Below are 17,050 nucleotides of genomic sequence, written 5' to 3' on the forward strand. Positions count from 1 at the left end.
TTTTTAACATTGAGTCCTTCTTTTTCCATATTGGCTTCTTCAGTGAATTTTTAACTTCATTTTTTTTTTATTGAGGTAAAATATTTATAACATAAAACTGACCAGCTTACCCATTTTTAAATACGCAATTCAGTGGATTAAGTACATTTTCATTGTTGTCCAGCCATCACCATCATCCATCTCCAGAACTTTTCCATCTTCCCAAATTCTGTGCCCATTGAACAATAACTCCCCACCTCCCCTTCCCCTAGCAACAGCCATACTTTTTGTCTCTATCATCAACTTCACTACTCATATTTCTCATATAAGTGGAATCATACAGTATTTGTCCTTTTGTGACTGGTTTCACTTAACATAAAGTCTTTAAGATTCATCCATGTTTCCAGTGTTTTAGTTTTTTTAGAAAAACTCGTAAGTGATTGCAGCCGGGCGTGATGGCTCACGCCTGTAATCCCAGTAATTTGGGAGGCCAAGGCAGGTGGATCACCTGAGATCGGGAGTTCAAGACCAGCCTGACAAACATGGAGAAACCCCGTCTCTACTAAAAATACAAAATTAGCTGGGCGTGGTGGCACATGCCTGTAATCCCAGCTACTCAGGAGGCTGGGGCAGGAGAATTGGTTGAACCCAGGAGGCAGAAGTTGCAGTGAGCCGAGATTGTGCCATTGCACTCCAGCCTGGGCAACAAGAGTGAAACTCTGTCTCAAAAAAAAAAGAAGAAAAAAACATAAATGATTGCAGAATTTTGTTCTTCTCAATCATGCTGGTTTAGAAAATTATGGAGCCTTACATCCTGATCATACTGGGCCTTAGAATTCTGACACAGTGAGTCATCACATTTCCTCCCACTGCCTGTGGCCTTGTTCCACCATGACTCTCACAGTACAGTGTAGGCTTAGTGTAGTGTTACTCCCTTGGACAGGGTCTGGCCTACCATCACATGCCCCAAGAAACTTCTGGTTGGTAGAGAAGATAGGCTGCTTACTGCCATGTGTAGTCACTTCCAAGTGCCCACTGCCTTTCCATCCCGCAGTTGTGGCCTGTGTATAATTAAGTTATTTTAGCCTCACATGTTGCTTCTCTTTTCCTAAATACTGTAGGGTCAAGTATATAACTAATTGCTTTTTATTTTAAGAGACGGAATGGTAAAACCACATCAGAATGCCAAGAGGCTGTGCATCTTGTTAATTTTTTCTTGAACTGTTCCAGGGAGTTACATCATCATTACCTGTGTGTGGGTATGCATGGGTGGATGAAAGATGCTGTTCTCATTCCATCCCAATAGAGTCTTCTGTTTCCTTTCTCTTTTTTACATTTATTTTTAGCTTTTGCAGTAGCGTTTAGTGTGGGTTTTACTAATTAATAGAAAAAGCACTGGGCCTTTAAACTTCTTAACCACTCTTCTCTTTCATCTCCTAAAACTTTGAGTATTCATTCTTTTCTGAAGTTTGCATTTAAATGAAAATGACTTTCGCTTTGGCTTTTAGGTTTAGTTTCAAAAAGGTTTAATTCTGCACCCTAGCCAGTTAAATGTTTTAACAGGTATGCCCTTGATATGGATATTTATATATTTTACACATGTAGTAATATTAGTTCTATAATTTACTGTTATAAAACACTAAGTTTTAAATGATGAGATAAGAAATATCTAGAACTAGTTCTAACATTGTCTTCCCCTATGCATATGGTAACGAACCATTTTACACCATACTATTTTGGAGACCACAATTTTTTTTGCGTTTGAGATGATGGAGTCTCACTCTATGGCCCAGGCTGGAGTACAGTGGCGTGATCTCGGCTCACTGTGACCTCTGTCTCCTGGGTTCAAGCAATTCTCCTGCCTCAGCCTCCTAAGTAGCTGGGATTACAGGCGCCTGCCTCCACACCCAGCTAATTTTTTAATATTTTTAGTAGAGACAGGGTTTCACCATGTTGGCCAGGCTGGAGACCACAATTTTTTAACCACAGTGTAGCAACACTCAAGTGGGACTGCGAATACTTTGTTACTAATGGTTAATGTCACAGCTTGCCTTTTCTATGTTCCAGCTGACTGAAGGTCATCTCATTCACTTGCCTTCTGATGTGTTTTCATGAGTTGAGGGGAAAGGGTGTCAGTGGCATAACTCCAGGAAGACCCAGGGAAAAGTGCTTGGGTAGGTGAAACTGTCATGTGTGCCAAGCATGGAAAATAGTTTGAGACTCATGGCTGTAGGTACCATCCAAGGCCAATTTTCTAATTCTGGAAAGCCAAATCTAAATCTTAGAATACCTCACAAGTGTTAAAATGTGCTTTTTAGTGTCTCCTTTATCTCAGTGTGTTTATGATCTGTCAACACACAATCTTTTATACACTACAAAAAGGGACTCGGGTGTCTGAGGGGAGAGAATCCCTAGGAGCCCAACTCTGATGTTGCTGTCAGTTACATCATCTACAGCAGCACCTCTTAGATTGTGAAGGACGGTGTAACTTAAAGATTGTGTTTCTGCACTGAAGATACACAGTGATAGCGAAGCTTGTTTTCCTTGTAGTACTTCATTTTGCATCTTGATGGCTTTTTAGGGCCTGGGGCCAATGTCAACAACTGTTAGGTAGCAAAAGAAAAATTAGAATATGGGCATCTTTTTTATACCTCTTTCAGATAAAAGCTATCATGTTCACCTGTAAAATATATGGTTTCTCTCTATTCTTAATAGTGAGTCTCCAATTCTTATAACTCCCATTTTTATCCCCAAAGAAAATAGCTCTATGGGCCCGGCACAGTGGCTCACACCTGTAATCCCAGCACTTTGGGAGGCCCCGAGGCTGGCAGATTACCTGAGGTCAGGAGTTGGGAGACCAGCCTGGCCAACATGGTGAAACCCTATCTCTAACTAAAAATACAAAAATTAGCTGGGCGTGCTGGCGCGTGCCTGTAATCCCAGGTACTTGGGAGGCTGAGGCAGGAGAATCGCTTGAACCCAGGAGGGAGGCAGAAGTTGCAGTGAGCCGAGATCGCAACACTGCACGCCAGCCTGGGCACCAGAACAAGAATCCGTCTCAAAAAAAAAAAAAAAAATAGCTTTCTGTTTTTTCAGACTATATAAATAACACATGCTCATTGTGAGGTAATAACGTAATAATCTAAAGATCACCTGAAATCCCACCATCCTATGACAGCCACTGGTAGCTTTGTCATGTATCAACTTGGCTAGACTGAACTACATTTCCCAGAACTATCTTCCCTATGTCTCAGGTTAGGATGAGCCACAAATTCCTATGCCAGATCTGCAGGGCCCAATGCAGCAGCAGCCCTTGAGTAGCTGGCACACCTTGCTGGTGTGAACCACACCTGTGCCTGGGCCTGCAACCACTCCACCTTCCCCTAGATGGATCTTCCTTCAGCTCCTCTGTGAAGGGTCTCAGTTTCAGCAGAATGCCCACACCATCAAGGTCAGAAGCAACAAGAATGGACAGATTTTAGCATCCTCATGGGCTCCACCCCATGCCTGTGGGTTGCAGCTTGTTCTCCCCAACTCCACATCTTTTCTGACTACCCGCCCTATGGGCTTCAAGCTCCAGCATCGGACAGGAGGAGAACAGCCTTACAGAGACTACTTCACTACTTCTTTATATGTTAACCATACTGGAAATTAGGAACATTTTAAGAAAACTTGTGAACATATTTGCATCTTTGAATAAGAAGCAAAATAAAATGTCTAAGGAAGTACCCTATAAATAACATTAGTCCTTAATTTTAAAGACACGGAAAATTAAGGTTCCAAGAGAAAGAATCTGTTAGTTTTGAATGGGGCTTGTCTACTGTTTAAAGATTGCCTCTCAAAATTCCACTGAATGTGGGTTTCTTCCCCACAGAACACCCCCCCACCCACAAAAAAAAAAAAAAAAAAAAAGCTTGGGTCACCTCTCCTAGACCAGTTTTTTTTTTTTTTTTTTTTTTTTTTTTGAGACGGAGTCTCCCTCTGTTGCCCAGGCTGGAGTGCAGTGGCATGATCTCAACTCACTGCAACCTCTGCCTCCCAGGTTCAAGCAATTCTTGGATTACAGGTGCCTAACACCACACTGGCTAATTTTTGTATTTTTAGTAGAGATGGGATTTTACCATGCTGGCCAGGCTGGTCTCAAGCTCCTGACCTCAAGTGACCCACCTGCCTTGACCTCCCAAAGTTCTGGCAGTATTTCTTGAATAAGAAGTTTTGGGGTGCATTATCTCTTCAACACCATGACATACTTACTACTACTAAACAATGAGGAAGCACAACAAACCCTGTTGAAAAGGGTCGAGGAGATCTAGTGAAGTGATGCCAGAGGAGGGCTCTCCAGTCTGCATGGAACTGGGTGTCCTGATGATTCTCTCTCTGATGCAAAATCAGTCCACAAAGACAATTTAAAAACGACTTGGGAACTGTCCATGTGACATCACTTTTAGGAAAAGCAGATTCTGTACTGTACAGATTACAAGATGACTCCAGAGCTAGAGCACAGAGTGTGGGCAGGGGCCAGATGGAAAAGAGGCAAAATGCGAAACACCAGGCTGTAATGCGTGTCTTACTGTACTTGAGTTTCCAAATGAAATTGGAAGTAATTTAGTTCTATAATGACAGGACTGCATTGGCAGATCTGTAACTGCTAATTATAAAATTTGAAACATTAATAACAATGTTGAAAATCATTCTTGTAAAACACTTCTAGGGTTGCATAATAGTTTTAAAGTTCCTAGTTCTTTGATTTCTGAAGTTGCTGACAGGCGTATTGAGGACAGACAATCCCAAGCAGAGCGGCAGATGCTATTCTATGCTCAAGGCACTGGCTCAGCACTGGGGCGAGGGTGACGCTGGTTAAGATGCAGACACCATTCTTGCTTAACAGGGGATTAAGATTTAAGTAAAGAATTTAATAAGGGTTAAGGAGTAGACATGGGAGAGGAAAGGTCACCTAAGGAGAGAGCATTTGAGCGGGGCTTTGAGGTACTGGATAGGCAGTCATGGTGGGAAATAATACAAATTATACTCTTAAAAATCCTCAGAACCTGAATTATGGTACTGAAAGCTTTCTCTCAGATATCAAAATCCTCAAAGTCAGCTTTTAAATGACAGCTCAGTGCTCACTTAAAGCTTCAATGTAATTCAGCAGTGAAATACAGCTTCGCTGTAGCTTCTTGAAGTACTCAGATTCTATCAGGATAGAAACATATGGCAACAAAATAGAGAAGTTACTGATAAACTCATTTCTCCTTGTCCAGTTTTTCCTCACTCCTAAGCTGAACAGGATGAGTTCTAAGTGGGGGAAAAAAGGGTAGTTGCATGTTTTATGAATGTTTTCACTTCAGCCAGTCTTTACTTGCTTGGGAAGTTTGGAGTAGAAGAGGCCGTGACTACTTGGTTCCAACACCTCCTTCACACCAGGGCTTACCCAGCTGTGGGACCCTGTACAGGACACTCTGTCTTAGAGCTCAGAGCCTCATCTGAGAAACAGACACCAACATCAACAGGATCAAATTACTGTGAAAATAACCTATAAATCAGAACAACTTAATATGTCTTGCTGCAGGTCAACGCCTTCTAGCCTGGCCATGAGTATTTTTAGGTCTAAGAAGGAAGTTTTTTAGCTAAAGAACAACAGAGTGACCTTTGATGAGATTATGTTATTAGACTCCCTAAAAATGAATGGCATTATATAATTTAAAACTAGCACCAACTAGAGATTTTAATCTCAAATGGTATAAATTAGACTATGGTTAAAACAAAGACTCAACAGTAGGACTCAAGTTTCCTCTTGAGTCACTAGACAGGTCACTAACTCTGTGACCTGAAAAGGAGGTTATCTATGCCTCAGTTTCCTCCTCTGTGAGGCACATTTATTTATTTATTTTTGTTTTGGGGACGGAGTCTCCCTCTGTCACCCAGGCTAGAGTGTAGTGGCATGATCTCGGCTCACTGCAACCTCTGTGTGAGGCAGATTTACGATGATACTTTACTACTTGGAGATTGAAAATAATACAGTGTATGTGGATTAGCTCTTGAGTTTACAGGTTGAAAATGAAAAACAAAAGTATTAGCATATTCCCATAATTAGGACTCCATAAGGCTTACATTTCAGATATAGGAGGGGCCATCCTAAAGTGGCCACATCAAAATCAATAAAATTAATGTTTACTAACCTCAGGGAAATGCTCCACTTCCCCTAAACAGCTATTAAGATATTAAAACTAACTGAAGTTTCACTCATTAAACCAGTCCTGAAATCTACGTTAGGGCGAAATTTTTCCTAGGGAAGAGACTGCTAGCTATTGGCACAAATACCAGCGTTCCTACAGGCACACAGCTAGATTCCATCTCCCGGCCTCCCCTGCAGATGTGGTCATGTGACTCAATGGAATTCTGAGTGGAAATGATAGTGTGCTACTTTCAGACCACACTTTTAAAAGAAGAAGACATGTTTCCCTCTTATTCTCTTCTACCGGCTTAGCTATATGGTCATGCTCTGCTTAACAACAGGAGTACAGTCTGAGAAATGCATTGTTAGGCTATTTTGTCATCATGTGAACATCGTACAGTGTGCACTTATACACACCTAGATGGTATAGCCTACTCCACACCTAGGCTATGCAGTATAGCCTGTTGTTCCTGGCCTACAAATCTGTACAGCATGGTACTATACTGAATACTGTAGGCAACTGTAACATAATGCTAAGTATTTGTGTAAATTACACATATCTAAACACAAAGGTACGGTAAAAATACAGTATTATAATCTTATGGTGACCTAAACTTCATTATCTGGCACGTGGCTGTAAATAACCACAAGGCCCTAGGACAGCCCTTGTCAAATAATGTTCCAAGTGAGATAATAAAGCCCCACTGCCCTAAGACCTCCCTCCACTGTATGTACTGAATGTGAAACTAGTCACCCAAACCTTTTTCCTTAGGCTTAGTCCTTTAGTGAACTCAGGTAGAAAAGTTTGTCCTAGGGGATGACAGAGCCACATGATTACAGGAACCTGGGTCCCTGCATAACTATGGAGAAATCCTTACATAATAAATGAAAAATGAGTCATTATGATTTTGAGGTCTATTTGTTACAGCAGCTAACATTACCCCAACAAAGTGATCACTCTAAATTGACTCTTCCTTAATGTAAATTTGTTGTTTGCACCCATCTTTCAGTGATTAAAAAGCACACAAATCCAAATATCCACATTTTTTTTTTTTTTTTGAGACAGAGTTTCACTCTTGTCACCCAGGCTGGAGTGCGGTGGTGCAATCTTGCTCACTGCAACCTCCACCTCCTGGGTTCAAGCAATTCTCCTGCCTCAGCCTCCCGCATAGCTGGGATTGTAGGTGTCCACCACCAAACCTGGCTAATTTTTTGTATTTTTAATAGAGACCGGGTTTCATCATGTTGGCCAGGCTGGTCTCAAACTCCTGACCTCAGGGGATCCACCCGCCTTGGCCTCCCAAAGTGCTAGGATGATAGGTGTGAGCCACCGAGATCAGCCCAAATACTTTTTTTTTTTTTTTTTTTTTTTTTGAGACGGGAGTCTTGCTCTGTCGCCCAGACTGGAGTGCAGTGGTGCGATCTCGGCTCACTGCAACCTCCGCCACCCGGGTTCAAGCAATTCTCCTGCCTCAGCCTCCCAAGTAGCTTGGACTACAGGTGAGTGCCACCATGCCCAGCTAATTTTTTGTATTTTTAGTAGAGACGGGGTTTCACCGTGTTAGCCAGGATGGTCTCAATCTCCTGACCTTATGATCCGCCCGCCCTGGCCTCCCAAAGTGCTGGATTACAGGCGTAAGCCCTGCGCCCAGCCCACATTTTTGTTTTTCTCTACAAAATACAAATGGGCAATTCTGATTTGGTGGTGATTTTATAATCAATCAACACAAAGTTTAACATCTTTACATTTTAATGAAGAAGTAGATAATCTATTTGAAAAGTACAAATTCAATTGCAATTTCAAGAAAAAAATATGTATTTATATACCATAAATAAGCAAAAATTGGACTCTGAAGCCCTAATACTTCAAAAGCATTCATCCTATTCCATAAAAACCTAGTATTATTCAGCAACAGTACTACTGATTTAAAAATAGAAAGCAAATCTATCTTCACATGTAGTTCTTTGTCTTTAATTTATACAACTCACCAAGGTTATTTTCATTCTTAGCACCCGGGGTTCACCAGGGTGTGATCCAAAGCAAACCAAGCATAGGTTTTTAACAGAAAATCTTTGCCAGGAACTTCATGACCTGTATTTTCCTCTCCTATGAAGAAGCTGTCCCCACTCGCATGATTCTGAACAGTGTATTGATGTTATTGCTTCGAATTGCATCCCGACAAGCAGTAATCACCTGGTTCTTTGGTTTTCCAACTGCATGAGAAGAAAACATCGGGACCCAAAAGATTGTTAGACATGAAATTATAAAATTAGAGGTCAGTTTTAAAACAACATAAAACCAGGAGGGAAAAGAGTTATACGTGAAATATGATTTATCTTACCATTCCCTAAAAAAAAAAACTTGGTGAGGGAATTATTGAAAAAACTGACTTAGAGACTGTCTCAAACCTAGAAACCAACAGTTGGTTTTACAGAAAAGGATCAAAGCTCATAGTCACCTAGCAAAGATTATTTCTAAAGAAGTCAAACCATCAACCCAAAACAGCAGAATTCAGGTATAAATCTCTGGCTATATTTCTGCTTCCTTGGGTTTATCCTATTGTTCTTTTTCTAAATTTTTAAGTTAGATACTTAGCATTAATTTTCAGTCTCATTTTGCTAATTGGGCCTTGATGGTTTTATTTATATATATATATATGTTTATATATTTCCTTTGGGTTATATATAGTAGGTTTTTCTTTAGAGAATGCAGGAAGGTCTAAGAAAAGGAGCTGAAAGTTTTCTCTCCCTTTGAAGTCCGGAGACTAAAGCCAAATACTAGGCTGACGACTGAAACATGTGACTGGTGCCAGCTCTGGAGTGTGAAAGGTATGCTACTTTCAGCCCCAATATGAATTATTGGATGCTACCACCATCTTCAATGAGTTCCACCAGAAACATCACAGATCAAAGTGCAGTGTTATGAAAAGAGACTTACCCCGCAGACGACCTGCTCTTTGAATTGCTTGATTTACTGCTTTGAGGTTTCCCAACAGCTCTGTGTGATTGTTACAGCGAATTTTATATCCATTTAGCAAGTCTCTATTAAGGTCATAGAGTTCCATATAACGACTCTTCATTGTTTTCCTATGCAAATCAGTAGAAATTTGACATCATTTCATGTTGATATGGCAAGCTTAAGAAAAACTTGCAAACTTCTTAGACATACAAAGAAAAGAAGACACCATTTTTAAGCTATATTTTCATTAAAATCGAGTAACTGCTAGTTTGCTTTGAAAATACAGATAAGTTCCATAAAAATATTCTTTTCCTTCCAAATAAACAAAAGACAAGTGGACTTCCTTGGTCACTGGTCAATGGTTGATTTAGGCGGTTAAGAATTCTCAAGTCCACTGTGCTGGGAGTAGGGACAAGTGAGCAAGGTGACAGCCCACCTTCTAAGTTTCAGATGAATATTCATTAGACTAAAGTGGCCTGGTTGACAACTCAGCCTTGTATTTTATCAAAGTTTTAAAACAAAGTCATAAAATTAAAACAGAAATGAGATCTATACTACACAACAATGAAAATGACTAAAGAAAAATATAGCTGAAGATACCAAATGCTAGCAAAGATGTGGGACAACTGGAACTTTCATGCATTGTGGACAGAAATACAAAAAGCTGCAACTACTTTGACAGGTGATTTGGCAGTTTCTTATAAAGTTAAACACACAATGTATGACCCAGCAATCCCATTGTAAGGTATTTACCCAAGAGAAATGAAAACATATGTCTACAAAAAACTTGTATGCAAGTATTTATAGCAGCTTTATTCTACTCGCCAAAGTCTGGAAACAACCCAATTATCCTCAATTGGTGGATAGATAAATATCATATATCCATACAATGGAATACTATTCAGCAATTAAAAAGGAACTACAGCTACATGCAGCAACATGGATGAATCTCTAAGACATTATGTAAGTGAATGAAGCCAGACTCAAAAGGATATATAGATATAGATACAGTATAATTCCATTTATATGGTATTTTGAAAAGGTTAAAACTATGGGAAAAGAAATAAGATGAGTGGTTTCCAGGAACTGGAGGTTAGAAGAGGTATTGATACAAACAGTCACAAGAGTGATAGAAATATTCTTTTTTTTTTTTTTTTTTTTTGAGACGGAGTTTTGCTCTTGTTGCCCAGGCAAGATGGAGTGCAATGGCACGATCTCGGATCACTGCAACCTTCACCTTCCGGGTTCAAGTGATTCTCCTGCCTCAGCCTCCTGAACAGGTGGGATTACAGGTACCCGCCACCACACCTGGCTAATTTTTTGTAGTTTTAGTAGAGACTGGGTTTCACCATGTTGGCCAGGCTGGTCTCGAACTCCTGGCTTCAAGTGATCCACCCACCTTGGCCTCCCAAAGTGCTGGGATTACAAGCGTGAGCCACCCGGCCAGTGATAGAAATATCCTATATCTCAACTGTAGTAGTAGCAACATGATTACATAAGTTTCTCAAAATTGATTAAACTGTAAAACCTTAAAAGCGTAAATTTTCTGCATGTATGAGTTATATATCAATTAATTTGATTTAAAAAATGAAAACAAATGTTGACATTTTGCAGTCAAATGCCTAAAGCCAGCAACCATTTTTGACTTAAGAGAGAGATAGAGAGATAGAGAAACTAGGGACCCTACAGATAGTTGGCCAAAAAGAGCAAATATCTATCTCAATTTACAGATGATACAAGAATACATCTGGAAAAACTATAAGATAGTTAGTAAACGGCACATTATAAAATCAACAGATAAAAATCAGTGTTCATATGCACAAACACAAAACCATAATTATAGAACAAGATATAATGTAAACAATATTTACAATTATAAAATATTTCATAATTGTCTAAAAATACAGAAAATACCTAAGCATAAACTTAAAATTGGTAACATCCAGTATCTACAAGAGGAAACCATGAAAGCACTCCAGAAAGACACAAAACATGGCTTGAGCAAATATAAAGACATAGCATGTTCTTAGCTAGCAAGACCAAACATCACTGCAGCAGCGTCAGTTCTCCCTAAGTTAATACATTTAACATCATCTCAATTAAAATACCTATTTTTGTTACGGAGCTACAAAAATTGCTGATGAAATTCACTGGAAGGAACAAACAAGCACAAGTAGCTAGGAAAAACCATGAAAAAGAAAAGCAACAGGGGTTGGGGACGGGGCACCTACCCATACCAGATATTGAAACATACAAAACATCCATACATGAAAGAATGGCACCATCATTGGTAGTTGCCAGAGCTAAAGGGAAGGGAGAATGGGTAGTTACTGTTTAATGGGTACAGAGTTTCAGGTTTAAGAGACAAAGAATTATGGAGATGCTGGTGGTGGTGATGGTTACACATTATGAATGTATTTAATGCCACTGAACTGTACACTAAAAGTAGTGTACAGTAGTTAAGATGGTAAATTTCACATTATGTGTAGTTTACCATGAGTGGGAAAAAAACAAACTGTTCCTCCTCTGCTCCCACACCACAACAATCAACACAGAAGACTTCTGTCCTCAACTGTGTGGAGGTTTTTCCCACACACCAAGAAAACAATCAGTTCTATAGCAGACACCAGCTGGGTGTCCTCCAATTCCGTTCCGACACGATTCTCCTGGAGACACTGTCAGATCCCACAGATTAAGGGCTCAGTCCCACAAGACTGCCCGACTTCAGACACACATCACAAGTTCAGGCTGCCAGAATTTCTGACTGATCTGCTTCAAGTTAGGGTTCCCATGATCCCCTCTCTGGGTTTGATTAATTTACTAGAGCAGTTCACAGAACCCAGGGAAACTTAATGGCATTTGCTAGCTTATTATAAAGGATATTACAAAGGATACAGATGAAGAGATGCATAGAACGAAGTATTAGGGAAGGCGCTTGGAGCTTCCATGCCCTCCCTAGGTGCATCAACCTTCAGGAACCTCCGTGTGTTCAGATGTCTAGAAAATCTCTGAATGCTGTCCCTTTGGGTTTTGATGGAACCTTCATTATTTGGGCATGAATGACTAAACCACTGGCCATAGGTGATCAACTTAACTCTCAGCCCCTCTCCACTCCCTGGAGGTTGGGAGAGGGGTGGGCAGAAAGTCCCAATCCTCTAATCCTGCCTTGGTCGTTCCAGTGACTGACTCCTATCCTGAAGCTACCTAGGAGCTGCCAGCCATATACCAATCAATAGCATGCAAAAAGACATCACTTTGGAGATCCTAAGATTTTAGGAGTTATTATGTTAGGAAACAGGGTTGAAGATCAAACATATATTTTACAATATCACATATCACAATGAAATTTCTATTTTCTTTTTTAGAGATGGGGTCTTGCTATGTTGCCCAGGCTGGTCTTGAACTCCTGGCCTCAAGCCATCCTCATGCCTCAACCTCCCAAAGCACTGGGATTACAGACATAAGCTACTGCACCCAGCCAAAAATTAAAAAAAAAAAAAAAAAAAAAAGAATGGCTGAGGCAAGAGGATGGCTTAACCTCAGGAGTTTGAGACTAGCCTGGGCAATATAGTGAGACCCTGTCTCTACCAAAAATAAAAAAAAAATTAGCTGGGTGTGGTGGCACGTGCCTGTAGTCCCACCTACTCAGGAGGCTGAGGTAGGAGGATCCCTTGTACCTGGGAGGCCGAGGTTGCAGTGAGCTGTGATCACACCACTGTGCTCCAGCCTGGGCAACAGAGTAAGATTCTGTCTCAAAATAATCTTTTTAAAAAAAGAATGATATTGTCAAATGAAGTGACAAGTCAGACCAATGGAATAGTACAGAAAATCCAGAAATAGATTCAACTGTGTACAGAAATATGATATATGATAAGGGCAGTATCTGAAATCATTGTGAGCATGATGAACTTTAAAAGAAGTAGTATCAGGCTGGGCACAGTGGCTCACACCTGTAATCTCAGCACTTTGGGAGGCCGAGGTTGGTGGATCACCTGAGGTCAGGAGTTTGAGACCAGCCTGGCCAACATGGTGAAACTCCATCTCTACTAAAAATACAAAAAAATTTAGCTGGGCATGGTGGCGCATGCCTGTAATCCCAGCTACTCGGGAGGCTGAGGCAGGAGAATGGCTTGAACCGGGAAGGCAGAGGTTGCAGTGAGCCAAGATAGCGCCATTGCACTCCAGCTTGGGCAACAAGAGCGAAACTCCATCTCAAAGAAAAAAAAAAAGTAGTAGTATTAAAATAATGCAATGTGGCCAGACGCAGTGGCTCACGCCTGAAATCCCAGCATTTTGACAGGCCAAGGCAGGCAGATTGCTTGAGCCTAGGAGTTTAAGACCAGTCTGGGCAACATAGCGAGACCCTGGGTCTACACAAAAATTGGCTGGCTATGGTGGCACACGCCTGTAGTCCCAGCTACTCCAGTGGCTGAGGTGGGAGGATAACTTAAGCCCAGGAGATCGAGGCTGCTGTGAGCTGTGATCTCTCCGCACTCCAGCCTAGGTGACACAGTGAGACCCTATCTCACACACACACACACACACGTGCATGCACACACACACACACACACACAAAATAATAATATAATAATAATGTGATAGTCATATGGAAAATGACAAAACTGAGTTTATTATTTATATGAACACCAGGATAAACTTCAACCGTAACAGAGACTTAATGTAAAAAAGGAAAATGTACAAGTACTAAAGGAAAATAGGTGAATTACTCTATACCCTGTTGTTAAAGAAAACTTTTCTAACAGTAATTCAAAATGTAAAAGTATTAAGAAAATGTGGCTGGGCACGGTGGCTCACACTCGTAATCCCAGCACTTTGGGAGGCCAAGGCGGGCAGATCACCTGAGGTCAGGAGTTTGAGACCAGCCTGACCAACATGGTGAAACCTCATCTCTACTAAAAATACAAAAATTAGCCAGGTGTGGTAGCGCTACTTGGGAGGCTGAGGCAGGAGAATCACTTGAATCTGGGAGGCAGAGGTTGCAGTGAGCCGAGATCACGCCACTGCACTCCAGGCTGGGCAACAGAGTGAGACTCTGTCTCAAAAATAAATAAATAAAGTATTAAGAAAATGAGTGATCAATTTGACTACATACAAAATTTTAAAAGCTCTTACAAGGCAAAACCAACACTAAGGCAAAACAATTTTTTTTTTTTTTTGAGACAGAGTCTCACTCTGTCACCGAGGCTGGAGTGCAATGGTGCGAACTCAGCTCACTGCAACCTCCGCCTCCCGGGTTCACACCATTCTCCCGCCTCAGCCTCCCCAGTAGCTGGGACTACAGGTGCCCGCCACCACACCCAGCTGATTTTTTGTATTTTTAGTAGAGACAGGGTTTCACCATGTTAGTCAGGATGGTCTCGATCTCCTGGCCTCATGATCCACCCGCCTCAGCCTCCCAAAGTGCTGGGATTACAGGCATGAGCCACTGCGCCTGGCCCATTAAAGCAAAATTTTTTAAAATTCTAAGCAAAGGGAAAACCCAAATGACAAACTCCAGAAAACATCTTTGCAACTCATATCACACATAAGAGATTAATATACCCACTATGGTTTGGATGTGGTTTGTCCCTGCCAAAACTCATGTTGAAGTTAGAAATGCCAGCACAGCAGTGTTGGGAGGTGGGCCTAGTAGGGGGTGTTTGGGTCATGGGGGCAGATCCCTCATGAATAGATTAATGCCATTAATGCCATCTCTCAGGAGTGAGTTCTCACTCATGCAGGAATGAAGTAGTTCTCAAAAGAGCAGGTTGTTATAAAGTGAGGGCACCCCTCAGGCTTTGCCTCTTCACACATGTCCCCTTCTCCTTTGACCTTTTCTGCCATGTTTTGACTTCACACATGGCCCTCAACAGAAGTCAAGCGGAAGCCAGTGCCATGTTTCTTGTAATTCCCAGTCTACAGACCCATAAGCTAAATCAGCTTCTTTTCTTTATAAATCACCCATTCTCGGGTATTCTGTTATAGAGGCACAAAATGGACTAAAACAGTACCTGATATGTAAACAGACAAATAGTTCACACAAAAAAGAAATGCAAATGGCCCTTAATTAAAACAATGAAAAATGCCCAATACTGAACATAATAAATGGCTCCTACAACTCAACAGCAAAAAAAAACAAACAACAACAACAACAAAAAATACACTAGTAATCCAATTAAAAAATGAGCTAGGGACTTGAATAGAAATTTCTCCAAACAAGAAAAACAAATGATCGGCAGGTATATAAAAAGACGCTCAGTGCTACTAGTCATCAGGGAAATGCAAATCAAAATCACAATGAAGTATCATTTCACCTCTGTCAGGATGATAATTATCAAAAAAAAAGACAACAAGTGTTGGCAAGGATGTAGAGAAATTGGAACCCTTGTACACTGTTGATTAGAATGCAAAATGGTGCAGCCACTATGGAAAACAATTTGCAAGTTCCTCAAAAAATTAAAAATAGAACTACCATATGATCTGGCAATCTCACTTCTGGGTATTTATCCAAATGAACTGAAGACAAGACCCTGAAGACCTATTAGCACTCCCACATTCATCACCACACTATTTACAATAACCAAGATACGGAAAAAACATAAATGTTCATTAACAGGTGAATGGATAAAGAAAATTTAGTACATATAAACAATGGAACACTATTCCGTCTTAAAAGAGAGGGAAATTCTGCAATATGTGACAACATGGATGAACTCTGAGGATGTTACACTGAGTGAAATAAGCCAGTCATAGAACGACAAATATTATATGACTATATTTGCATGGAGTATCTAAAATAGTCAAATTCATAAAATCAAAGAGTAGAATGATAGTTGAAAGAGGGGAAGAAGAAATGGGAATTTGCTTACCAATAGTTTCAGTTAAGCAAGAAGAATCAGCTCTAAAGATGTGCTGTACAACACTGCACCTATAGTCAACAATAACGTATTATACACTTAAAAATGTGTTAAGAAGGTAGATCTCATGCTGTGGTCTTACCACAATAAAATAAAATTTAAAAAATAAAAATTAAAACAAAGAGACCGTTTCTCATCCCCTGGAGTATGCCAACACACTCCACTGGCAAGGCTGAAAAGAAACAGGCAATCTCATACATTGCTTATGGGAATACAAAATGATGTAACACCTATGGAGAATTTGACAAGACCCTGCAAAATTCTGTATGCATGTATCATTTACTGCAGTAATCCCATTTGTTAAGCCTTTTTCTCAAAGTATCCTGGCAAAAATATAAAAAGATTTACATAACAAAACTATTAATTAAAGCATTATCTACAGTAGCAAAAGAACAATCCAAATAGAGGATACTGGCTGAAAAACAGCCAGAAAATGGAGTACTATGTAGCTGTAAAGACAAACGAGATGTATTTCTCTATACCATGGTGGAGAAATCTCCAAGATGTATTTTAAATGTAAAAAGCAAGGTGGAGGCTGGACACAGTGGCTCACATCTGTAATCCCAGCACTTTGGGAGGCCAAGGTGGGACGATCAGTAGATCCCATGAGTTCAAGACCAGCCCAGGCAACATGGTGAGACCCTGTCTCTACCAAAAAATTAAAAATTAGCCAGGCTGGTGACTCACGCCTTTAGTCCCAGCTACTCAGGAGGCTGAGGTGAGATGATCCCTTGAGCCCAGGCAGTTGAAGCTGCAGTGAGCTGTGATTGCATCACTACATTCCAGCCTGGGTGACACAGCAAGACCCTGTCTCAAAAAAAGAAAGCAAGGTGGAGAAAAAGATGTATACATACTAGGACTTAATCTAAGACATGAAGAGGGGTGTATCTGTGTGTATCTGTGTATATATACTTAAATGTTCAACTGTTTATTTATAGTAAACGGGAGAGAACAGAATGAAGGTCACAGGAATGGAAAGTTAGACTTTTCTGTGCATGCCTGTCTTATTTATAGATCTAA

At 40.5% G+C, this 17,050-nt stretch overlaps 1 protein-coding gene across 1 annotated transcript in view; it reads right to left on the bottom strand.

The window, feature by feature from the left end:
- Nucleotides 1-7,892: 7,892 nt before the first annotated feature.
- The window catches only part of BBS2 (Bardet-Biedl syndrome 2), a gene marked incomplete at its 3' end in the record, with an annotated part of 36,710 nt that continues 27,552 nt past the window's right edge, over nt 7,893-17,050 (bottom strand). The window contains 2 exon segments of the mRNA NM_001132391.1: nt 7,893-8,368; nt 9,093-9,241. Of these exon segments, the coding sequence (NP_001125863.1) occupies nt 8,262-8,368; nt 9,093-9,241 (256 nt within the window).

Source organism: Pongo abelii, chromosome 18 (genome assembly GCF_028885655.2).
Source record: "Pongo abelii isolate AG06213 chromosome 18, NHGRI_mPonAbe1-v2.0_pri, whole genome shotgun sequence".
Classification (NCBI taxonomy): Eukaryota; Metazoa; Chordata; class Mammalia; order Primates; family Hominidae; genus Pongo; species Pongo abelii.